The sequence below is a fragment of the Pseudophryne corroboree genome, chromosome 1 (assembly GCF_028390025.1).
Source record: "Pseudophryne corroboree isolate aPseCor3 chromosome 1, aPseCor3.hap2, whole genome shotgun sequence".
NCBI lineage: Eukaryota > Metazoa > Chordata > Amphibia > Anura > Myobatrachidae > Pseudophryne > Pseudophryne corroboree.
The window spans coordinates 313,216,244-313,241,522 of NC_086444.1; the positions used below are offsets into that span (position 1 = coordinate 313,216,244).

At 46.1% G+C, this 25,279-nt stretch overlaps 2 protein-coding genes across 25 annotated transcripts in view; both read left to right on the top strand.

The window, feature by feature from the left end:
* Positions 1-6,694, top strand: part of LOC134935425 (uncharacterized) — a 31,187-nt gene extending 24,493 nt beyond the window's left edge. The window contains exon 3 of the mRNA XM_063930519.1: positions 6,634-6,694. Within this exon, the coding sequence (XP_063786589.1) occupies positions 6,634-6,694 (61 nt within the window). The remainder of the gene's footprint in view (positions 1-6,633) is intronic.
* Positions 1-25,279, top strand: part of PITPNM2 (phosphatidylinositol transfer protein membrane associated 2) — a 545,353-nt gene that overhangs the window by 19,932 nt on the left and 500,142 nt on the right. The gene's annotated exons all lie outside the window — the stretch shown is intronic.

Below are 25,279 nucleotides of genomic sequence, written 5' to 3' on the forward strand. Positions count from 1 at the left end.
ATGCCCATTCCACAAGGAAGGTGGGCTCATCTTGGGCGGCTGCCCGAGGGGTCTCGGCTTTACAACTTTGCCGAGCAGCTACTTGGTCAGGGGCAAACACGTTTACTAAATTCTACAAATTTGATACCCTGGCTGAGGAGGACCTGGAGTTCTCTCATTCGGTGCTGCAGAGTCATCCGCACTCTCCCGCCCGTTTGGGAGCTTTGGTATAATCCCCATGGTCCTGACGGAGTCCCCAGCATCCACTAGGACGTTAGAGAAAATAAGATTTTACTTACCGATAAATCTATTTCTCATAGTCCGTAGTGGATGCTGGGCGCCCATCCCAAGTGCGGATTGTCTGCATTACTTGTACATAGTTATTGTTACAAAAAAAAAAAAATCGGGTTATTATTGTTGTGAGCCATCTTTTTTAGAGGCTACTTCATTGTTATCATACTGTTAACTGGGTTCAAATCACAAGTTGTACGGTGTGATTGGTGTGGCTGGTATGAGTCTTACCCGGGATTCAAGATCCTTCCTTATTGTGTACGCTCGTCCGGGCACGGTACCTAACTGAGGCTTGGAGGAGGGTCATGGAGGGAGGAGCCAGTACACACCATGTGATCCTAAAAGCTTGCTTTTGTGCCCTGTCTCCTGCGGAGCCGCTATTCCCCATGGTCCTGACGGAGTCCCCAGCATCCACTACGGACTATGAGAAATAGATTTATCGGTAAGTAAAATCTTATTATAATAATACAAATATATATACTAATACATGATCTTGTCAATCATCATTAAATCCAGAAAAGTATTAGGGATCCTTAACCAGACCCAAACTTGTGTTAACTTTTTAGTGCAAAAATAAGTAGTATATTTGGCATAACCTATATCAGTGATGGCTAACCTTGACACTCCAGCTGTTGCTGAACTACACATCCCAGCATGCCCTGCTACAGTTTTGCTATTTGGCCATGCTAAATCTGATGCAGGGCATGCTGGGATGTGTAGTTCAACAACAGCTGGCGTGTCAAGGTTAGCCATCACTGACCTATATACTTCATTGATGTCACAGGAGCCGAAATGGCCATGCTCTTGGCTTCTTTAACCCTCCGTCAGGCGCACCTCTGGGACTCCCGGGCTCAGGCGCAGTGCGCCTGACAGGTGCCTGTTAGAAAATAGTCATTAGCATCTAATTAACTAAATTCTAACGCTCTTAAAGTGATCAATGACCTTCATTAGGACGTACAAAGAGAGAAATTGTAGGTTTTATGGGCCATATCTGCAGGAAATCTGAAGCAAAAAAGAGAAACACGAACATGAGTATAAGTTTGGGCGCAGTGTGCCTGAGAGGCCCCCCTGGACAAACCTACATACTTCCGCAAAATATCCACAACCTTTGTAATTTTCATTCATAAAATGAGCAAAATAAACAATAGATGAAAATAAAAGGAAAAAACGAGCCTTCAAAAGTCGGAGGAGTTTGGGCGCAGTGTGCCTGAGAGGCCAGGAGGGTCACTACTGCACTCCACGCAGGCGGCAGGAAAACTGACTAGGGAGGTTTAGAACAGCACCTAGAGATAGGAAGGTACTAGGAGGGACAGGCCCCTGCGCCCCCTTGGGACAGAGAGGGAAGCGAGAACAGTTTTGCGGCGCCTGTCAGGCCAGCTGTGCCTGGCTGAGGGTTAACTGCATTCAATTCTAGTAGGACACTTTCCCCAAAAGTGTCAGAGAAGAAGCATTAGCTGCAATGTTTTCATTAGCTATGTATATAAATAATACTCTCTCTCACCGCGCGGGCATTGAAATCAGGTATTCAGCGTACCTTCTTAAAGTTTGCTATGCTATTTAATGCTGATAGTCCAAAAATGTGTCTGTGAATAAACCTCTACAACCCCCCCCGCCCCACCCCACCCCACCCTTTCAAATAAGCGTTCCATTTGTTTCTTTTTGCAGCTGTCATAAGCATTAACACTCAATATTTAATACACTTTACTGCATGGAGGTTTTAAGAACATTCTGTTGAAAGCGAGAATAAAGCAAGCACATTGTTTTGCTTTGGCTTTTAACAGGCATTTTTCTTATTTCAATGCCTGTGTATACAGTTCCTAACACAGCTTCAGTGGAATTTCAGCATATAACCTAAACAACGTATTTTACATTCAGAGTTCACGTCACAAGATTTCAATTGGGAGATTATGTATATACAATATGCATTTGACTAGGGGCAGAGCAGTTTCTGCTCAGTGTTGGAGCTTGTTCACACGTGTGCTCTGGTGAAAATGTTTAAAAACTTATGAAAAATACTGTGCTTTATGCATGTTTTAATGTTGCATTTACAGCGTGTCTTCTATGTGTTGTCTGTGCATCGTGCTACCACTGCAGATTCTGTTTGTAGCAGTACACTCATTTTAGTCTGAACTCAGAATATTTGGACCTAGAATTCAAAAATTTTGAATGCAGTGGTGGGAGCATTGTCACGAGGGGTGGTCTTCAGTATGCCGACTGACGGGATCCCGGCGCACAGTATACCGGCGCCGGGATCCCGACAGCCGGCATACCGACACTTATTCTCCCTCGTGGGGGTCCACGTCACGAGAAACCATCCAGTGTTTGTCATGTGGTTTCTAAGTATTAATTAGTGGCTGGAAACTATCAAACCGTGCAATGTTGCATTATATGTAGGTATAGTTGCAGTAGAGCTTGCACAAACCAGTTACTGAAGTAAATTTATGCAGATTACTTTAAATGAACAAACTTTTATAATCATCACAAACGTACATAAATGTCCTCTTTCCTCAGCTTGCACATTTCTCCCCAGCATGCAATGGCAGCTATGCTGTTCTACCATTTGGGATGTGTAGGCTAGCATTAAAGGTTACTGACTTGAGTTTCCTTTTAATAGCTGGATGAGGAATTTGTATATATAAATGCAGGTATGTGTAGAAAGTAAACATTGAATGCATTCTTTACCCACCATGTAGGGAACCTCAATCCCTAATTATAAAAACTATGATTTGTCTAATGCAGGGCTTGACAAATCCCAGGGGCCAGGTAGCCATGGCCCCTAGATTTTGCTGCCTGGCTACCAGATTTTGGAGGGAGGAAGGAAGCATTTCTTGCACAAGAGTGCATGTGCTGAGTGTCTGTCCCGGCCTGCGCTGACTGCTGTGCCTGTCTTTCCCACCCTGCTCTTTCTGCTGTCTCCAAACTCTGGCTGCATAGATATCTCCAATAAGAGGGTCTATGCGTGGCCAGGGATTTCTGGCTTCGGAGGGTTAATGATGTGGCCACAGGGTAGGAGGGATTGTTTACCTGGGGGAGGCTGCGGAGTGGTTGTTTGCCTGCAAGTACCCCCTTGTTTGTGTTGCCATGGGGTTGGTTGCCCGTGCGGGTTAGCTACTCATGAATATGGCTTCGGAGGGGGGGGGGGGGGGGTTGTTGATTACCTGGGGGGTAGCTGCACTGCAGTGTGGATGCGGAGGGCTGGTATGCCACAGGATATCCCCTTGGTTGTATGGCCTTGGCAGTTGGTTTGCCTGGGGGAGGAGTGGGGGAAACTGCTCAGTAATATGGCTCGGGGTGTGTTTGTGTTTAGTTTTGAGGGGGGTAGGGAGTTGTCGTGGTCAGGCCCCTATACTTTCATCCTGGCTCTTAGATTTTAGAAACATTTGTCAAGCCCTAGTCTAATGTGTTTAAAAAATATGTCCATGGAAAGGTTTTCGATGGTTATGTTGTTTGTGAGTTGCTGGTAGACTGAAATGATATATTAATAGTTACTTATACTGCGCTAGCACATTCCGTTGTGCTTTACAATTGGGGTTAAAGGTGACTCCAAATATTGTCACTTTGGTTTCAACTATTATAACCAAAATTTGTCTCGCTGTTTCTGTTTAGAGCAGTGTTTCCCAACCTCTGTCCTTAAAGCACACAAGCAGTCCAGGTTTTAGTGATGCTCATATGGTTAAATCAAAATATCTGAGGCACAAACTAAGTCACCTGTGCTCATGTATCGCTATCCTTAAAACCTGGGCTGGTAGTGTACCTTGAAGGCCATGGTTGGGAAACTGGTTTATAAGGTCTCCCTTCTTGTTGTCCCTCAAGTCCACTCACTGCCGAGTGTAATCTTTGCTCCTACCCTCTCCTTCACCCCCTCACAATCAAAATGTCTCTCACAGTGGGGAAGGCATGACTGTAAAAGCAATGGGAGACTTTCTGCCATGCTGACCATTCAGCCATTGGGCTCTGTCAACTATGGATGGATGATAGTTACTTTAAAATGTCATCTGGCAACATGTCTACATTGACAGAATGTCAACAGTAGGGTTAGCCTGCAGGGGGAGGGTATGGTTAGGCTGCGGGCATTGGGGGCTGGTTGGGGTAATAACAAATACCAGAATGCCGGAGGGCTGGAAGTGACGGTCACGTAACTGCTGAGATTCGGATTCGGAAGTCGCGATGCAGCCGCCAGAAGCAGGTATATCACACCCAAACGGGATGAAATGTCAATTTTCAATCAGTGTCTACATGATGAATATCTAAATTATATGGTCAATAGCAACATTATGACTATGTCCACATACAGTATATCACCCCCACCCCCCCTCCCAGATGAAAACACATCACAGGACCCTGTTCAGATTCAAACTCATGACTCTGGCACATTGAAGCAGCAATGCTAACCATTGCGACACCATGATGCCCCTTAAGATGAAACAAAATAATGCATCAGAACATAGAGATATGACTACATTGTTTCTATGCGTCGGGCATGTGTGACTAGTGGTCAGGAGACCGCCGGTCACATAAACGTATCCCGTTTCTATAAATATGTATGTATCAGTATTAAACGTACAGTGTTATATTTTTAGTTTACACAGTTTATTAATCTGTAGCATTTCAGAGTTTATTAATCTGGTAGAGTCGATAAACTTTAATGATCGATGCCATGGATGCGCTAATAAACTCATCTGAAACATTATGCAATTATTCTGGCAAACACTTGTCCCTGCAAGATTAGCAGATGTATCAGGGCTATTTGACTGTTCCTAAAAACACAGGCAGCATTTGCAATATATGTTGTAAAACAGGATACATCGGTCAGGCTATGCTCAAGGAACCATACTTATTGCAAAACACCCATAACAGATTGTTGCTGTGCAGCTTTCACTTTACGAAAAGGAAAGCCTTATTATTTGTATTAGTTATACACTAATGTACCTGAGTGAGTTGCATGGTTTTACATAGTGACAGATAATTTAACCTTTTAATTGTTGCAGAGAAGACAACTAGTAAAAAGGGACATTATGGACCTTGTTAAACAGACAGGATGGAAACAAATCCTATTAAGCTCCATGTGTGATAAACCAAATTTAAAATGCAGCTAATTGCATGGGATTAGCTTTAACGTTTAAATAAAACCTCACATGCATGAAAGGCCATATATAGTGATTCAAAACAGAAGTCATTTTTCATTATGATGCCGCTGTTTTTTCCAATGCTTTGTTAGTGTTGAGTAAAATATCCATGACAAATTTTCTGCAGCACTCCCTTTAGGGTTGCAAAGGGATAAATATTCTATTTATCGTGTGTATGGAACCCACAATTAAAAAAACAAAACAAAAAAACCTGTTGTAAATAAAACAAATAATAATTATTTATTTACTAACTTTTTAGCCAGATTGGGTGGGCAGGAAGTGACAGTAGCTTGCTTATATTATGTGAACAGTGGAGCAGACATTTTATTTAATAGTTTGAAACAATTTTATGAAATCAGCGTCTATAAAATCCACAGGGACTTGGTTGCATTACTGTTGCATGGGTATGGTGCACTGCGTTCCTCATTTTCCCCAGTAATTGTTAGTTCTTAGTAAATTAATTAGAGGAGAGTACAGACTCTGGGGTCAGGGGCTGGAGAAGGTACTGACTGGTGGGTAAAAGGTGGGTAGGTGCCAGACAGTAGAATAGGAGGCAGAGGACAGATAATGTATATGGTGCACAGAAAGAGAAACAAAAGTAAATTAAAGATGGGGGTGATACACGATGGTATGATATGTTGACAGTCAGAATGTCAACGTGGGAATGTCAACTTGATCATAATGTTGACAATTCACCATGTCTACATTCATCATGAAGACACTGATGAAGTCTTGACATGTTAAAATGCTGAAATATCATCCCTGGGCGCAGTAGTGACTTACCTGCTCCAGCGGCGTCTTCCGAGTTCCAGTTGTCATGAGAGAGTGACTTCCTGTGTAGACCTCTGACAGAGTGGTGGTTTCGTTGAATATTCTCTTCTAATCCATAACTATAACCCTCCCCATCTAGTGCATAACCCTAGCCACCTCCCCCCTCCCAGCCTAACCCTAAGCTCCCGTTAGAGCCTAAACCCTAACCCTCCTGTCCCGCAGCCTAACACTAATGTCGACATTTCACATGTCAACATTCTGAGAATGTTGTAAGGTTTTGAGTGGATATTTTTACAAAGTCAGCATTGTGACAGTCAACATTGTGTTGCCAACATGGTTAATGTTGACCTAATGACTACATCCCATACAAGTAGCAGAAAAAAAGGGAACTGAAGAGCAACACAGGTGCGAAGAAGAAGGGGAGGGAAATTTATATACATCCCATTTTTTGGCTATATTATTAAAGAAAAAGGGTGAGGGCAAAGCCAGGTGATGATGGGCAGAAGGATCAAAGTAGGAAGAAGTAAGGCAAATTAATCTTCTGAGACCAGCAGATAGAAAAGGGAAGATGGAGGTAGTCCTGTCCGGGTGAGACAAGCGGGCAGAAGATTAAAGTGTAATAAATCCAGAAACTTGCTTGTAACAGTGCTCAGGTTCTGTACCTACGAGGTAGAAGGCATCAGAAGATACATAGAGACAATGATCAGACGTGAGGCAGAGTAGCCAATGATGACCAAGGAATCGGAAAGCAGTTCAGATATAAATAACATGAGGTGTTTCAAATGTGGGAGTGTCCAGGCGAAACTAGGATGGGTGGATATGGGACAAATGGGAAATAAGGTAAGAGATGGAGGACAAACACTGGAGACCGCCATGCTGTAAGAAGCTGGAGCATATATCACTTTGGAAGAGACAAACCATATGAGAGGCATAATTATGTGTGCCTGGTGTTGTGGTGCTTATTAGAATACAGATTGTGCCAGAGAAGAAGCAGTAGGATCGTGTGATCATGTTTGATACAATGCACAGGAGTTGTCTCCATGATATTGTTCATACCAGAATTTCTCTGACGTCCTAGTGGATGCTGGGGACTCCGTAAGGACCATGGGGATAGACGGGCTCCGCAGGAGACATGGGCACTTTAAGAAAGAATTTAGGTTCTGGTGTGCACTGGCTCCTCCCTCTATGCCCCTCCTCCAGACCTCAGTTTGATACTGTACCCAGACGAGCTGGGTGCTTTTCAGTGAGCTCTCCTGAGTTCGCTGAGAGAAAGTATTTTGTTGGGTTTTTTATTTTCAGGGAGCTCTGCTGGCAACAGACTCCCTGCATCGTGGGACAGAGGGGAGAGAAGCAGCCCTACTCTCTGAAGCTAGGTCCTGCTTCTTAGGCTACTGGACACCATTAGCTCCAGAGGGATCGTACGCAGGATCTCACCCTCGCCGTCCGATCCCAGAGCCGCGCCGCCGTCCCCCTCGCAGAGCCGGAAGACAGAAGCCGGGTGAGTATGAGAAGCAAGAAGACTTCAAATCGGCGGCAGAAGACTCCGTTCTTCACTGAGGTAACGCACAGCACTGCAGCTGTGCGCTATTGCTCCCACACACCTCACATACTCCGGTCACTGTAAGGGTGCAGGGTGCAGGGGGGGGGCGCCCTGGGCAGCATTTGGATCCTCTTTTTGGCAAAAGTAAACACATATACAGTTGGGCACTGTATATATGTATGAGCCCCCGCCAAGAAAATGCATATTTAAGCGGGACAGAAGCCCGCCGTCGAGGGGGCGGGGCTTCTTCTTCAGCACTCACCAGCACCATTTTTTCTCCACAGCTCCGCTGAGAGGAAGCTCCCCAGGCTCTCCCCTGCAGATTCACGGTAGAAGAGGGTAAAAAGAGAGGGGGGGGCACATAAATTAGGCGCAAAAAACACAATATAAACAGCAGCTACTGGGTTAACATTAAGTTACTGTGTTATTCCTGGGTTATAGCGCTGGGGTGTGTGCTGGCATACTCTCTCTCTGTCTCTCCAAAGGGCCTTGTGGAGGAACTGTCTTCAAAAAGGGCATTCCCTGTGTGTGTGGTGTGTCGGTACGCTTGTGTCGACATGTCTGATGAGGAAGGCTATGTGGAAGCAGAGCGGGAGCAAGTGAATGTGGTATCTCCGCCGACGGCGCCGACACCTGATTGGATGGATATGTGGAAGGTTTTAAATGATAATGTTAATTCCTTGCATAAGAGGTTAGATAAAGCTGAAGCCTCAGGACAGTCAGGGTCCCAACCCGTGCCTGATCCTATGTCACAGAGGCCGTCAGGGTCTCAGAAGCGCCCACTATCCCAAATTGTTGACACAGATACCGACATGGATTCTGACTCCAGTGTCGATGACGATGATGCAAAGTTACAGCCAAAGTTGGCTAAATCACTCCGATATATGATTATAGCAATTAAGGATGTTTTGCACATCAAAGAGGAAACTCCTGTCCCTGACACAAGGGTTTATATGTATAAGGGAAAGAAACCTGAGGTAACTTTCCCCCCCTCACACGAACTGAATGAGTTATGTGAAAAAGCTTGGGAATCTCCAGATAAAAAAATGCAGATTTCCAAACGGATTCTTATGGCGTATCCTTTCCCGCCAACGGACAGGTTACGATGGGAATCCTCCCCTAGGGTGGACACAGCTTTAACACGCTTATCCAAAAAGGTAGCCCTGCCGTCCCAGGATACGGCTACCCTCAAGGATGCTGCTGATCGCAAACAGGAGGGTACCCTGAAGTCCATTTATACACATTCAGGTACCTTGCTCAGACCGGCAATCGCGTCGGCCTGGGTCTGTAGTGCAGTCGCGGCATGGACTGATACCTTATCAGAGGAGTTGGATACCCCAGATAGGGATACTGTTTTATTGACCCTGGGGCATATTAAAGACGCTGTCCTTTATATGAGAGATGCTCAAAGAGACATTAGTCTACTGGGTTCTAGAATAAATGCTATGTCAATTTCTGCCAGAAGGGTCCTGTGGACTCGGCAATGGACAGGTGATGCCGACTCAAAAAGGCATATGGAGGTTTTACCTTACAAGGGTGAGGAATTGTTTGGGGAGGGTCTCTCGGACCTGGTCTCCACAGCTACTGCTGGAAAGTCAATTTTTTTGCCATATGTTTCCTCACTGCCTAATAGAGCACCGTATTATCAAATGCAGTCCTTTCGATCACAGAAAAACAAGAAAGTCCGAGGTGCGTCCTTTCTTGCCAGAGGCAGGGGCAGAGGAAAGAAGCTGCACAACACAGCTAGATCCCAGGAACAAAAGTCCTCCCCGGCCTCTGCAAAATCCACCGCATGACGCTGGGGCTCCACAGGCGGAGCTAGGCCCGGTGGGGGCACGTCTTCGAAATTTCAGCCACAAGTGGGTTCACTCCCAGTTGGATCCCTGGGCAATAGATATTGTGTCTCAGGGATACAAGCTGGAATTCGAGGAGATGCCCCCTCACCGATACCTCAAATCGGCCCTGCCAGCTTCCCCCCACGAGATGGAAATAGTGTTAACTGCAATTCACAAATTGTATCTTCAACAGGTGGTGGTCAGGGTTCCCCTCCTTCAACAAGGAAGGGGTTATTATTCGACCATGTTTGTAGTCCCGAAACCGGACGGTTCGGTCAGACCCATATTGAATTTAAAATCCCTGAACATATACCTGAAAAGGTTCAAGTTCAAGATGGAATCGCTGAGAGCGGTCATCGCAAGCCTGGAAGGGGGGGATTTTATGGTGTCTCTGGACATAAAGGATGCATACCTTCATGTCCCCATTTATCCACCTCATCAGGCGTACCTCAGATTTGTGGTACAGGATTGTCATTACCAATTTCAGATGTTGCCGTTTGGTCTCTCCACGGCACCGAGAATATTTACCAAGGTAATGGCGGAAATGATGGTACTCATGCGGAAGCAAGGAGTCACAATTATCCCATACTTGGACGATCTCCTCATAAAAGCGAGATCAAGAGAGCAGTTGCTGATCAGCGTAGCACTTTCTCTGGAAGTGTTACGGCAACACGGCTGGATTCTAAATATTCCAAAGTCGCAGTTGGTTCCTACGACTCGTCTGCCTTTCCTGGGCATGATTCTAGACACAGACCAGAAAAGGGTTTATCTCCCGATGGAGAAAGCTCAGGAACTCATGACACTGGTCAGGAACCTATTAAAACCAAAACAGGTGTCAGTGCATCACTGCACTCGTGTCCTGGGAAAGATGGTGGCATCATACAAGGCCATTCCCTTCGGCAGGTTCCATGCAAGGACTTTTCAATGGGACTTACTGGACAAGTGGTCCGGATCACATCTTCAGATGCATCGGTTAATCACCCTATCCCCCAGGGCCAGGGTGTCACTCCTGTGGTGGCTGCAGAGTGCTCACCTTCTCGAGGGCCGCAGATTCGGCATTCAGGACTGGGTCCTGGTGACCACGGACGCAAGCCTCCGAGGTTGGGGTGCAGTCACACAGGGAAGAAATTTCCAAGATCTGTGGTCAAGTCAAGAGACTTGCCTTCACATCAACATCCTGGAACTAAGGGCCATATACAACGCCCTACGTCAAGCGGAGACCCTGCTTCGCGACCAACCGGTTCTGATTCAGTCAGACAACATCACCGCAGTGGCTCATGAGTGGCGATGGCGGAAGCCACCAGAATTCTTCGCTGGGCGGAGAATCACGTAAGCGCACTGTCAGCAGTGTTCATCCCGGGAGTGGACAACTGGGAAGCAGACTTCCTCAGCAGACACGACCTCCACCCGGGAGAGTGGGGACTTCATCAGGAAGTCTTCGCACAGATTACAAGTCGGTGGGAACTGCCACAGGTGGACATGATGGCATCCCGCCTCAACAAAAAGCTACAGAGGTATTGCGCCAGGTCAAGAGACCCTCAGGCGATAGCTGTAGACGCCCTGGTGACACCGTGGGTGTTCCAGTCGGTCTATGTATTTCCTCCTCTTCCTCTCATACCCAAGGTGCCGAGGATAATAAGAAAAAGAGGAGTGAGAACAATACTCATTGTTCCAGATTGGCCACGAAGGACTTGGTATCCAGATCTGCAAGAAATGCTCACAGAGGACCCGTGGCCTCTTCCTCTAAGACAGGACTTGTTGCAACAGGGGCCCTGTCTGTTCCAAGACTTACCACGGCTGCGTTTGACGGCATGGCGGTTGAACGCCGGATCCTAGCAGAGAAAGGCATTCCGGATGAGGTCATTCCTACGCTGATAAAGGCTAGGAAGGACGTGACAGCTCAACATTATCACCGTATATGGCAAAAATATGTTGCTTGGTGTGAGGCCAGGAATGCTCCTACGGAGGAGTTCCAGCTGGGCCGTTTCCTTCACTTCCTACAGCCCGGAGTGAATTTGGGCCTAAAATTGGGTTCCATTAAGGTCCAGATTTCGGCCCTATCCATTTTCTTTCAAAAGGAGTTGGCTTCTGTACCTGATGTTCAGACGTTTGTAAAGGGAGAGCTGCATATTCAGCCCCCTGTTGTGCCTCCAGTGGCACCTTGGGATCTTAACTTGGTGTTGAGTTTCCTGAAATCCCACTGGTTTGAACCACTCAAAACGGTGGAGTTGAAATATCTCACGTGGAAGGTGGTCATGCTATTAGCCTTGGCTTCGGCTAGGCGTGTGTCAGAGTTGGCGGCTATGTCACATAAAAGCCCCTATCTGGTTTTCCATGCGGATAGAGCAGAATTGCGGACCCGTCCACAATTTCTGCCGAAAGTGGTTTCATCCTTTCATATAAACCAACCTATTGTGGTGCCTGTGGCTACTACTGACTTGGAGGATTCCGAGTTACTTGATGTGGTCAGGGCTTTGAAGGTTTATGTAGCCAGAATGGCTAGGGTCAGGAAAACAGAGTCTTTGTTTATCCTGTATGCTTCCAACAAGCTTGGTGCTCCTGCTTCAAAGCAAACTATTGCTCGCTGGATCTGTAACACGATTCAGCAGGCTCATTCTGCGGCTGGATTGCCGCTGCCGAAATCAGTTAAGGCCCATTCCACTAGGAAGGTGGGCTCTTCTTGGGCGGCTGCCGGAGGGGTCTCGGCATTACAGCTTTGCCGAGCGGCTACTTGGTCAGGTTCAAACACTTTTGCAAAGTTCTACAAGTTTGATACCCTGGCTGAGGAGGACCTTGTGTTTGCTCAATCGGTGCTGCAGAGTCATCCGCACTCTCCCGCCCGTTTGGGAGCTTTGGTATAATCCCCATGGTCCTTACGGAGTCCCCAGCATCCACTAGGACGTTAGAGAAAATAAGATTTTACTTACCGGTAAATCTATTTCTCGTAGTCCGTAGTGGATGCTGGGCGCCTTCTGCAATACTTGTATATAGTTATTGCTTCAATAAGGGTTAAGTTATGGTTGCATCAGGGTTTGACCGGATGCTCTGTTATTTGTCATACTGTTAACTGGTTGTTATCACATGTTATACGGTGTGATTGGTGTGGCTGGTATGAATCTTGCCCTGGATTACCAAAATCCCTTCCTTGTACTGTCAGCTCTTCTGGGCACAGTTTCTCTAACTGAGGTCTGGAGGAGGGGCATAGAGGGAGGAACCAGTGCACACCAGAACCTAAATTCTTTCTTAAAGTGCCCATGTCTCCTGCGGAGCCCGTCTATCCCCATGGTCCTTACGGAGTCCCCAGCATCCACTACGGACTACGAGAAATAGATTTACCGGTAAGTAAAATCTTATTTTTTCATCAAAAATTTGTGTTTCACTTTACTTTTGATTAATATCATTGGAACTCCATTCAGTTGAATGTGATTAGAAAGAAACACAATATGCTTTATTATAAATCACAAAGATGAATTTGGCTATTAGTCAGTGTTTTTTGTTTTACTGCATTTTTCATTTGCTTTGCTTATATCCAAAATGCCTGCGAACTATGTGAGAACTACATAAGTACTTGTGAATGGGCCAAGGGCACTGCTCGTTGTGCATACTGTTGCCTGCCCTCCGCTGGGATTTAGGGTTTTATCTGCGGAGAAGGTTTATAGTCCCCTACAGTAGTTCTGTAATTGGGCAATTATTCTGAGTGGAGAAGAATGCTGCACGTTTACTCAGAACAGAATAGTAATTGTGTAATTAAAATTAATTTTCAGTTGATTGTCTGCCTTGCTTTCCAAGTGTGGCTCAGGATTATATTTTGTAATGCCAGAATAAGCCTTCTTTATTTACTGTATAGTTTTTCACGTAGACTTATATTAATTATATTAAATCTTTTTTTTTTTTTTCTATTTTATTTATTCAGGGGGATGGGGCTTGTTTTTCCCGCAGCTGCAGAGCTGACAGTCTGTTTTTTTTTTTTTTTTTTTTTTTAATACTTGGCTAATTTTTAAACACACTAGTAATCATTTGTGATCACTAGTGTGCTACAGGTCTCCCTTATCGCCACAAATTAAGATGAGCAGAGTACTTTCTCAGTTTTCTTTTTAATGTGCAGCACATACTCACAGTATGCAGTCCTATTAGCCAGGTTATTGAAATAATTTTACAACAGACTTTGTCAAATGGACAGCACGATTGATTTCTGGCATTTTACCTCAGGCATCCTTATTTCAGTCGTTCTATTAGAAAAATAAAATAATATGACTGAACACATTAAAAAGACAGAAATATATCCGCATAATAAATGACCGTATATATTTGGGCACAGATGTTTCCTATGCCTATCCTTTTTGCGCATATGGTGGGAGGCACCTGGCGTGATTCCCCTGCTGTGAACTTTTTCCTAAATGTTACTATTTTTTTGGGTGAATTTTGCACCTTAGTTCACATAGTGTACTAGGTCGCAGAGGAATTAGTATAAAGTCGCCTATAAAGCATAATGATGCATATAGTACAGGTTACTCATATCGGACCGGTCTTTTGCCTTATTATACAGCCTGAATACTTTTTCCTCAATTTTGCTCCTGTTTCCGCAGTTTTGATACTTTTTCCTCACTTTTGCCTTTTATCTCGCTTAGGGCGGAATCCTATTACATGCAGTGATTTACCGCACGTTAATAACAGGCTTTTCAGCCTGATAATGCTGTCGGGCTATCCAGTTACAGCAAGTTTTTACCGTGCTGTGAATCACCTGTTATTGGGCGATAAAACATTGGATCTGTGATAAGATCGTGGGTCCATGTGTTACCGTCCGAAAACTGGTCTCCTGGGGCTGGTTATCAGGGTTTCTGATTTGCCAGCCTGAGGCACGAGATTAGCCCCAATAAGCTGGCTCGAGACGTGGTTTATCTGGGATTTTGTTTCACCTGCCTCAGGCAGGCAAAGCAAAATCCCCGAAAACGGGGATGTCTCTACCAAAAACACACAGGTTTCACTGAACCTGTGTGTTTTCGGGTGCAAAGGTTTTATTCAGGTAACCTAATTGGATATGGCAAAAAAAATAAAAGAAACGCCTGGAAAAATCGCAGGTTTTCCACTCATGATGCTTTTTCGTGGGTAATTTAATACCCCCCTTTGTCTTCAAAACAGCAGGGAGGTTGTTCCAAACATCTTTGAGAACTAACCATAGATCTTCTGTGGATGTAGGCTTGCTCAAATCCTTCTCTCTTCATGTTATCCCAGGCAGACTCGATGTTGAGATCAGGGCTCTGTGGGGGCCATATCATCACTTCCAGGACTCCTTGTTCTTCTTTACGCTGAAAATAGTTCTTAATGACATTGTCTGTATGTTTAGGGTTGTTTCCTGCTGCAGAATAAATTTGGAGCTAATCAGACACCTCCTTGATGGTATGGCATGATGGATAAGTACCTGCCTGTATTTTTTTAGCATTAAGGATACTATTAATCCTGACCAAATCCCCAACTCCATTTGCTGAAATGCATCCCATAATTTGCAAGGAACCTCCAGCCATTCTTCACTGTTGCCTGCAGACACTCGTTGTTGTACTGCTCTCCAGCCTTTCGGTGAACAAACTGCTTTCTGCTACAGCTAAATATTTCATATTTTGACTCATCAGTCCAGAGCACCTGCTGCCATTTTTCTGCACCCCAGTCCCTGTGTTTTCGTGCATAGTTGAGTCGCTTGGCCTTGTTTCCACGTCGAAGGTATGGCTTTTTTGCCACAATTCTTCCTGGCCAAACTTTTCCGAACAGTAGCTGGGTGTACCTGGGTTCCAATGGCTTCTGCCAGTTCTGAGGTGATGGCACTGCTGGACATCTTCTATTTTCAAAGGGAAGTAAGCATGATGTGTCTTTCATCTGATGCACTAAGTTTCCTTGGCTGACCACTGCGTCTATGGTCCTCAATGTTGCCCGTTTCTTTGTGCTTCTTCAAAAGAGCTTGCCCAGCACATCTTAAAACCCTGGTCTGCTTTGAAGTCTTTGCCTGGTAGAGACTTTGCTGATGCAGTATAACTACCTTGTGTCTTGTTGCTGTGCTCAGTCTTGCCGTGGTGTATGACCTATGACATAAACTGTATTCTACAACCTTACCTTTGTAGCAGAGTTTGGCTGTTCCTCACCCAGGTTTAAACCTCCTACACAGCTGTTTGCGTCTGTTTCAACCTACATATGAAAATGACCTGTTTGGAATAATTAGTTAGTCATACACTTGATTATAATCTTACAAAATCCCTGACTTTGTGTAAGTGTACCTAGAAGAATTGATGCTATTTTGAAGGGAAAGGTGGTCATACTAAATTTTGACTTTAATCAGATTTCTTCTCTGTTCATTCACTTTGCATTCTGTTAGTTCATAAAAATAAACTATTAAGGGGTAATTCAGTTAGCTGCGGTAAATTAGCCGGCAGCTTTGGGGATTTCTTTTCTCCTGTCTGAAAAATAACCCATTTTAGTGGCCGCGAACGCGAAAATAAATTGAATTGCCCGATGCCGTGATCGGGCAAAATATCACAGTAAAGTCCTGTTTGTTTTTATCGCGGATGTGCTTACCTTATGTAATTGAATTCCCCCCTATCTTCTATGTTTTAATCGCTTAATTTACAATTTTTCCCTTGAAAACCATTCATAAAATTATTATTTAAATTTTTTTTTTACATTTAATATCATTTTAAAAAATAATTTTCTCCAAATATTTAAATATTATTTCTCATACGTCCTAGAGGATGCTGGGGATGCTTCAAGAGCCATGGGGTATAGACGGGATCCGCAGGAGACATGGGCACACTATAAGACTTTGAATGGGTGTGAACTGGCTCCTCCCTCTATGCCCCTCCTCCAGACTCCAGTTAGATTCTGTGCCCAGTGAGACTGGATGTACACTGAGGAGCTCTCCAGAGTTTCTCAGAAAAAAGACTTAGTTAGGTTTATTATTTTCAGGGAGACCTGCTGGCAACAGGCTCCCTGCATCGTGGGACTGAGGGGAGAGAAGCAGACCTACTTCTTTGAGTTCAGAGGCTCTGCTTCTTAGGCTACTGGACACCATTAGCTCCAGACGGTTCGATCACTTGGTGCGCCTAACTGCTTGTTCCTGGAGCTGCGCCGTCACCCCCTCACAGAGCCAGAAGACAGAAGCCGGGTGAGTAAAGGAAGATCAGAAGACTTCAGTGACGGCAGAAGACGGCTTTTGAGGTAACGTGCTGCGCGCCATGCTCCCACATGAGAACGGCACTGCAGGGCGGGGGGGGGGGGGGGCGCCCTGGGCAGCATAGGACCCTCAAATAGCACTGGCAGATGTGTAAACAGTGCCTAGGCACTAATTACGGACCCCCACCAGTATAAATATGTAATTTAAGCGGGACTGAAGCGCGCCATTAAGGGGGCGTGGCTTAGCCCTCACAGCTCTGACCAGCGCCATTTTCTCTTCACAGAAGCTGCAGAGAACACTGAGCCTGGCCTCCCACACTACTGTACAAGTAACAGGGTGCAAAATGGGGGGGGGGGGCACAAGAAATTGGGTGCTGATTATTTACATAAAAAAGCGCTAACAGGTCTGGACAGTCTTTTACTCGCTTCAGTACCGGGATAGGCGCTGGGTTGTGAGCTGGCAGAACTCCCTCTGTGCTCTCTTACAGGCTTTGTTGTGGGTCTGTCTCCTATAGCCCAGTGTGGTTGTGGGTGTCGGTACGTGTGTGTCTACATGTCTGAGACTTAGTGCTCTTCCCAGGAGGAGGCTGGAGTGGGGACAGAAAAGACCGTGAGAGTGACCGTGTCGGCACCGCCGATGGATGATTGGGTAAATATGTTGGGTGTTCTGAATGCAAATGTGGCTCGGTTGTCTAAGAGATTTGATAAATCTGTGTCTAAGATCCAGACATGGAGAAAATCCATGGAGGATGCATTGCCACAAGCTCAGACCCCTTCGGGGTCACAGAAACGTGCTTTTACCCAGATACAGATACCGACACGGACTCTGATTCCAGAGTCGACTATAGTGATGCCAGATTGAATCCAAAACTGGCTAAGAGCATTCAGTACATGATTGTGGCAATAAAAGAAGTGTTGCATATAACAGAGGACCCTGCTGTTCCTGATACTAGGGTCTGTATGTATAAAGGAAAGAAACCTGAGGTAATGTTTCCTCCCTCTCATGAGCTGAATGTTCTTTTTGAAAAGGCTTGGGAAAATCCTGACAAGAAGATACAGGTTCCCAAAAGAATTCCAGTGGCATATCCGTTTCCATTTGGGGACAGGGAAAAGTGGGAGTCAACCCCCACGGTAGACAAAGCTTTATCGCGTCTATCCAAAAAGGTGGCGCTTCCGTCTCCTGACACGTCAGCCCTGAAGGATCCTGCGGATCATAAGCAGGAAAATACACTAAAATCCATTTATGTCACTACAGGTTCGTTGCTTCGGTGTGGGTGAGTGGCGCTATTGAAAAGTGGGCAGATAACTTGTCATCTGAGATACCCTAGACAGAGATAGCGTGCTTTTGACTCTGGGTCATATCAGGGACGCTGCAGCATATTTAAAAGAAGCTGTAAGGGATATTGGCCTTTTGGGGTCAAGGGCCAATGCCATGGCAGTCTCGGCTATGAGGGCATTGTGGATTCATCAATGGAATGCTGATGCTGACTCTAAGAAGGCTATGGAGTCGTTACCATTTGACGGTAGTGTCTTGTTTGGTGACAGCCTCACTGACCTGGTATCTACGGCTACCGCGGGTAAGTCGTCATTTTTACCTTATGTTTCGGCCCAATAAATACAAGAAAGGACGAGGGTCCTCCTTCCTTGCTGCGAGAGGAAGAGGAAGGGGAAAAAGGTCACAGGCTGTGGCAAGTTTCCAAGAGCAGAAGTCCTCTCCGGCTTCTACCAAATCCACCGCATGACGCTGGGGCTCCTCTGTGGGAGTCCGCACCGGTGGGGGCACATCTGAAACTCTTCAGTCAGGTCTGGGTGCACTCGGACCTGGATCCTTGGATATTAGAAATAGTAGACCAGGGGTACAAATTAGAGTTTCAGGACGTGCCCCCTCACAATTTTTCAAATCGGCCTTGTCAGCTTCTCTTCCAGAAAGAGAGGTTGTATGCGCTGCGATACTAAAGCTGTGTCAAAATCAAGTCATTGTCACGGTACCCCCGTCACAACAAGGGGAGGGTTTTTATTCGAGTCTGTTCGTGGTACCAAAGCCGGATGGCTCGGTCAGACCGATTCTGAACCTAAAATCCCTCAATTTCTTTCTAAAAAAAAAAAAAATATTCAAATTCAAGATGGAATCTCTCCGAGCAGTGATCTCCAGTCTGGAGGATGGCGATTTTATGGTGTCGGTCGACATAAAGGATGCCTACTTACACGTTCCCATATATCCTCCACATCAGGCATACCTGAGGTTTGCTGTTCAGGATTGTCATTACCAATTTCAGACGTTGCCGTTTGGTCTGTCCACGGCTCCGAGGATTTTCACCAAGGTTATGGCGGAAATGATGGTTCTCCTGCGCAAGCAGGGAGTCACAATTATCCCGTACTTGGACGATCTCCTGATAAAGGCGAGATCCAAGGAACAATTGCTAAAAAACGTTGCACTCTCTCTGACGATTCTGCAACAACATGGTTGGCTCCTAAACTTGCCAGAATCACAGTTGGTTCCAACGACACGTTGTCGTTCCTGGGTATGATTCTGGATACAGAATTACAGAGAGTTTTTCTTCCAGTGGAAAAGGCTCTGGAAATACAGAACATGGTAAAACAAATTCTGAAACCGGCAAGAGTGTCGATTCTTCAATGCACTCGGTTGCTGGGGAAGATGGTGGCGGCCTACGAGGCCATTCAGTATGGCAGGTTCCATGCCAGGGTGTTTCAGTGGGACCTGCTGGACAAGTGGTCCGGGTCTCACCTGGACATGCACCGGAAAATACTCCTATCTTCCAGGACCAGGATCTCCCTTCTGTGGTGGCTGCACAGTTCTCACCTTCTGGAGGGACGCAGGTTCGGGATTCAGGATTGGATCCTGGTGACCACAGATGCAAGTCTCCGAGGCTGGGGAGCAGTCACATGGGGAAATTTTCAGGGAAAATGGTCAAGCCAGGAAGCTTGTCTGCACATAAACATTCTGGAATTAAGGGCCATTTACAACGGCATTCTGCAAGCGGATCATCTTCTTCGCGGTCTGCCCGTCTTCATTCAGTCAGACAACATAACAGCAGTGGCGTGCATAAACCGCCAGGGCGGAACAAGAAGCAGAGCGGCAATGGCCAAGGCCACGAGAATTCTTCGCTGGGCGGAGAAACATGCGAGCGTTCTGTCAGCAGTCTTCATTCCAGGAGTGGACAACTGGGAAGCAGACTTCCTCAGCAGACACGATCTCCATCCAGGAGAGTGGGGTCTTCATCAAGAGGTCTTTGCAGAAGTGACAAGTCGTTGGGGAATTCCTCAAATAGACATGATGGCGTCCCGCCTCAACAAGAAACTTCAGAGATATTGTTCCAGGTCAAGGGACCCTCAAGCGATGGTGGTGGACGCCCTAGTGACACAGTGGGTGTTTCCGTCAGTATATGTGTTCCCTCCACTTCCACTCATTCCAAAGGTGATAAAGATGATAAGAAGAACAAGGGTTCAGGCGATCCTCATTGTTCCAGACTGGCCAAGGAGGGCCTGGTATCCCGATCTTCAGGAATTACTCATAGAAGATCCCTGGCCTCTTCCTCTATGAGAGGACCTGTTACAACAAGGACTGTGCGTGTATCAGGACTTACCGCGGCTGCGTTTGACGGCATGGCGGTTGAGCGCCAAATACTAGCCCGGAAGGGTATTCCCAGTGAAGTCATTCCCACACTTCTTCAGGCTAGAAAAGAAGTAACGGCAAAGCATTACCACCGTATTTGGAGGAAACATGTGTCTTGGCGTGAATCCAAGAAGGCTCCTGCGGAGGAATTTTAGCTGGGGCGTTTGCTCCATTTTTTGCAAGCTGGTGTGGATGCGGGCCTAAAGTTGGGCTCAATTAAAGTATAAATTTCGGCCTTATCAATTTTCTTTTAGAAAGATTTGGCCTCCATTCCAGAAGTTCAGATCTTCGTGAAAGGCGTACTGCACATCCAACCTCCCTTTGTGCCCCCAGTGGCGCCATGGGATCTGAATGTGGTGTTGCAGTTCCTGCAATCTCATTGGTTTGAACCTTTGCGTAAGGTTGAGTTAAAATTCCTTACTTGAAAAGTGGTCATGTTGTTGGCCTTGGCTTCCGCAAGGCGGGTATCTCAATTGGCGGCTTTGTCTCACAAAAGCCCCTATTTAATCTTCCATGCTGATAGAGCGGAGTTGAGAACTCGTCAGCAATTTCTGCCAAAAGTGGTTTCATCGTTTCACGTAAACCAGCCTATTGTGGTGCCAGTGACTACTGACGCTTTGGCGGAATCGAAGTCTCTCGATGTGGTCAGAGCTTTAAAAATCTATGTCGCCAGAACGGCTCAAATTAGGAAAACAGAGGCTCTGTTTGTCCTGTGGGCTTCCAACAAGATTGGGGCTCCTGCTTCCAAGCAGACTATTGCACGTTGGATCTGTAATACGATTCAGCAAGCTCATTCTACGGTAGGATTGCCATTACCGAAATCTGTGAAGGCCCATTCTACCAGAAATGTGGGCTCATCCAGGGCGGCTACCCGAGGGGTCTTGGCATTACAGCTTTGCCGAGCTGCTACTTGGTCGGGATCAAACACTTTTGCGAAGTTTTACAAGTTTGATACCCTGGCTGAGGAGGACCTCTTGTTTGGTCAATCGGTGCTGCAGAGTCATCCGCACTTTCCCGCCCGTTCTAGAGCTTTGGTATAAACCCCATGGTTCTTGAAGCATCCCCAGCATCCTCTAGGACGTATGAGAAAATAGGATTTTAATACCTACCGGTAAATCCTTTTCTCTTAGTCCGTAGAGGATGCTGGGCGACCGTCCCAGTGCGGGCTGTGTCTGCAGTTTGGTTATGGTTACGCTCATGTTGAGTTAAGTTCAGTCAGTCTGTGACTGATGTTGGTCATGCCGTTGCATGCGTTGTTGTTGAATGCCATGTTGTACGGCGTGTTTGAGGTGTGAGCTGGTATGTATCTCACCTTAGTTTAAAAAACATTAGATAAATCCTTTTCCTCGAAATGTCCGTCTCCCTGGGCACAGTTCCTATAACTGGAGTCTGGAGGAGGGGCATAGAAGGAGGAGCCAGTTCACACCCATTCAAAGTTTTATAGTGTGCCCATGTCTCCTGCGGATCCCGTCTATACCCCATGGTTCTTGAAGCATCCCCAGCATCCTCTACGGACTAAGAGAAAAGGATTTACCGGTAGGTATTAAATATTATGCACATCTGCAGACTTTATCTCTTTGTCAAAAACTGGGGAAGCCAGTGGGGTGGCTCGGATGTGATCTGACCATGCCGTTTAAGTGATTAAAGCATTCATACTTTGCAGCACTTCCGTGTTGCAGGTCCATAATTTTTTTCACACCTGCCTGTAACTTTTACACGGTATAGTCTATATATATATATATATATATATATATATATATATATATATATATATAATGTTTTTTTTTTCTCTATTGCTAAATAATGATTGTTAATGTTTTGCTGTATGACAGCTTCACGCTGGCCTATTAACTCAGCATGCTGCTCCATAAAGTTTTATGTTCAAATTGATAAGTGGTAATGTGTGCAGCTATCTTATCAGAGCTTAATTGCCCCAGCTCACTTCTTGCTTCTGTACGTTTCCTGTGTTTGTGAGCTTTATATTTGACAACTGCAATTCTAATGTTACTTGGAGACTGATTTATGTTCCATTGTTGACTATTTTTCTCATTAGATTTGAAAGTCTTTTAGGAATGCTTTTTCTTCCTGATTTAGCATGAACCTGTTACCATTAGGTAAAAAAATTTTCATTGTGTAATTCATTTTATATTTCTCTAACGTCCTAAGTGGATGCTGGGGACTCCGTAAGGACCATGGGGAATAGCGGCTCCGCAGGAGACTGGGCACATCTAAAGAAAGCTTTAGGACTATCTGGTGTGCACTGGCTCCTCCCCCTATGACCCTCCTCCAAGCCTCAGTTAGATCTCAGTGCCCGAACGAGAAGGGTGCACACTAGGGGCTCTCCTGAGCTTCTTAGTGAAAGTTTTAGTTTAGGTTTTTTATTTTCAGTGAGACCTGCTGGCAACAGGCTCACTGCATCGAGGGACTAAGGGGAGAAGAAGCGAACTCACCTGCGTGCAGAGTGGATTGGGCTTCTTAGGCTACTGGACATTAGCTCCAGAGGGACGATCACAGGCCCAGCTTGGATGGGTCCCAGAGCCGCGCCGCCGGCCCCCTTACAGAGCCAGAAGGCAGAAGAGGTCCGGAAAATCGGCGGCAGAAGACGTCCTGTCTTCAACAAGGTAGCGCACAGCACTGCAGCTGTGCGCCATTGCTCTCAGCACACTTCACACTCCGGTCACTAAGGGTGCAGGGCGCTGGGGGGGGGGCGCCCTGAGACGCAATAATAAACACCTTGGATGGCAAAAAATGCATCACATATAGCTCCTGGGCTATATGGATGCATTTAACCCCTGCCAAAATACATAAAAAAACGGGTGATAAGGCCTCCTCAGCACACTGGCGCCATTTTCCCTCACAGCTCCGTTGGAGGGAAGCTCCCTGACTCTCCCCTGCAGTCACTACACTACAGAAAGGGTTAAAAAAGAGAGGGGGGCACAAATTAGGCGCAGTATTAACTATACAGCAGCTATAAGGGGAAAAACACTTATATAAGGTTATCCCTGTATATATATAGCGCTCTGGTGTGTGCTGGCAAACTCTCCCTCTGTCTCCCCAAAGGGCTAGTGGGGTCCTGTCCTCTATCGGAGCATTCCCTGTGTGTGTGCTGTATGTCGGTACTTTTGTGTCGACATGTATGAGGAGAAAAATGATGTGGAGACGGAGCAGATTGCCTGTAATAGTGATGTCACCCCCTAGGGGGTCGACACCTGAGTGGATGAACTGTTGGAAGAAATTACGTGACAGTGTCAGCTCTGTATAAAAGACAGTGGTTGACATGAGACAGCCGGCTACTCAGCTTGTGCCTGTCCAGACGTCTCATAGGCCGTCAGGGGCTCTAAAGCGCCCGTTACCTCAGATGGCAGATATAGATGCCGACACGGATACTGACTCCAGTTTCGACGGTGAAGAGACAAATGTGACTTCCAGTAGGGCCACACGTTACATGATTGAGGCAATGAAAAATGTTTTACACATTTCTGATAATACGAGTACCACCAAAAAGGGGTATTATGTTCGGTGAGGAAAAACTACCTGTAGTTTTCCTGAATCTGAGAAATTAAATAAGGTGTGTGATGATGTGTGGGTTTCCCCCGATAACAACTGATAATTTCTAAAATGTTATTGGCATTATATCCTTTCCCGCCAGAGGTTAGGGTGCGTTGGGAAACACCCCCTAGGGTGGATAAAGCGCTCACACGCTTGTAAGGGTTCTATCCTCTCCTGAGATGGCCGCCCTTAAGGATCCTGCTGATAGAAAGCAGGAGGGTATCCTAAAATGTATTTACACACATACTGGTGTTATACTGCGACCAGCAATCGCCTCAGCCTGGATGTGCAGTGCTGGGTTGGCGTGGTCGGATTCCCTGACTGAAAATATTGACACCCTAGATAGGGACAGTATATTTTTGCCTATAGAGCATTTGAAAGATGCATTTCTATATATGCGTGATGCACAGCGGAATATTTGCCGACTGGCATCAAGTCTAAGTGCGTTGTCCATTTCTACCAGTAGAGGGTTATGGACACGTCAGTGGTCAGGTGATGCGTATTCCAAACGGCATTTGGAAGTATTGCCTTATTAAGGGGAGGAGTTATTTGGGGTCGGTCTTTCAGACCTGGTGGCCACGGCAACAGCTGGGAAATCCACGTTTGTACCCCAGGTCGCCTCTCAACATGAGAAGACGCCGTATTATCAGGCGCATTCTTTTCGTGGATAAGCGGGCAAAAGGTTCCTCATGTGTGCCCCGTGACAGAGGGAGAGGAAAAAGGATGCAGAAATCAGCCAGTTCCCAGGAACAGAAACCCTCTCCCGCCTCTGCCAAGCCCTCAGTATACGCTGGGGCTTTACAAGCAGAATCAGGCACGGTGGGGGGCCCGTCTCAATGAATTTCAGCGCGCAGTGGGCTCACTCGCAAGTGGACCCCTTGATCCTGCAGGTAGTATCACAGGGGTACAAATTGGAATTCGAGACGTCTCCCCCTCGCCGGTTCCTGAAGTCTGCTCTACCAACGTCTCCCTCCGACAGGGAGGCAGTATTGGAAGCTATTCACAAGCTGTATTCCCAGCAGGTGATAATCAAGGTACCCCTCCTACAACAGGGAAAGGGGTATTATTCCACGCTGTTTGTGGTACCGAAGCCGGACGGCTCGGTGAGACCAATTTTAAATCTAAAATCTTTGAACACTTACATAAAAAGGTTCAAATTCAAGATGGAGTCACTCAGAGCAGTGATAGCGAACCTGGAAGAAGGGGACTATATGGTATCTCTAGACATCAAGGATGCTTATCTCCATGTCCTAATCTACCCTTCTCACCAAGGGTACCTCAGGTTTGTGATACAAAACTGTCATTATCAGTTTCAGACGCTGCCGTTTGGATTGTCCACGGCACCACGGGTCTTTACCAAGGTAATGGCCGAAATGATGATTCTTCTTCGAAGAAAAGG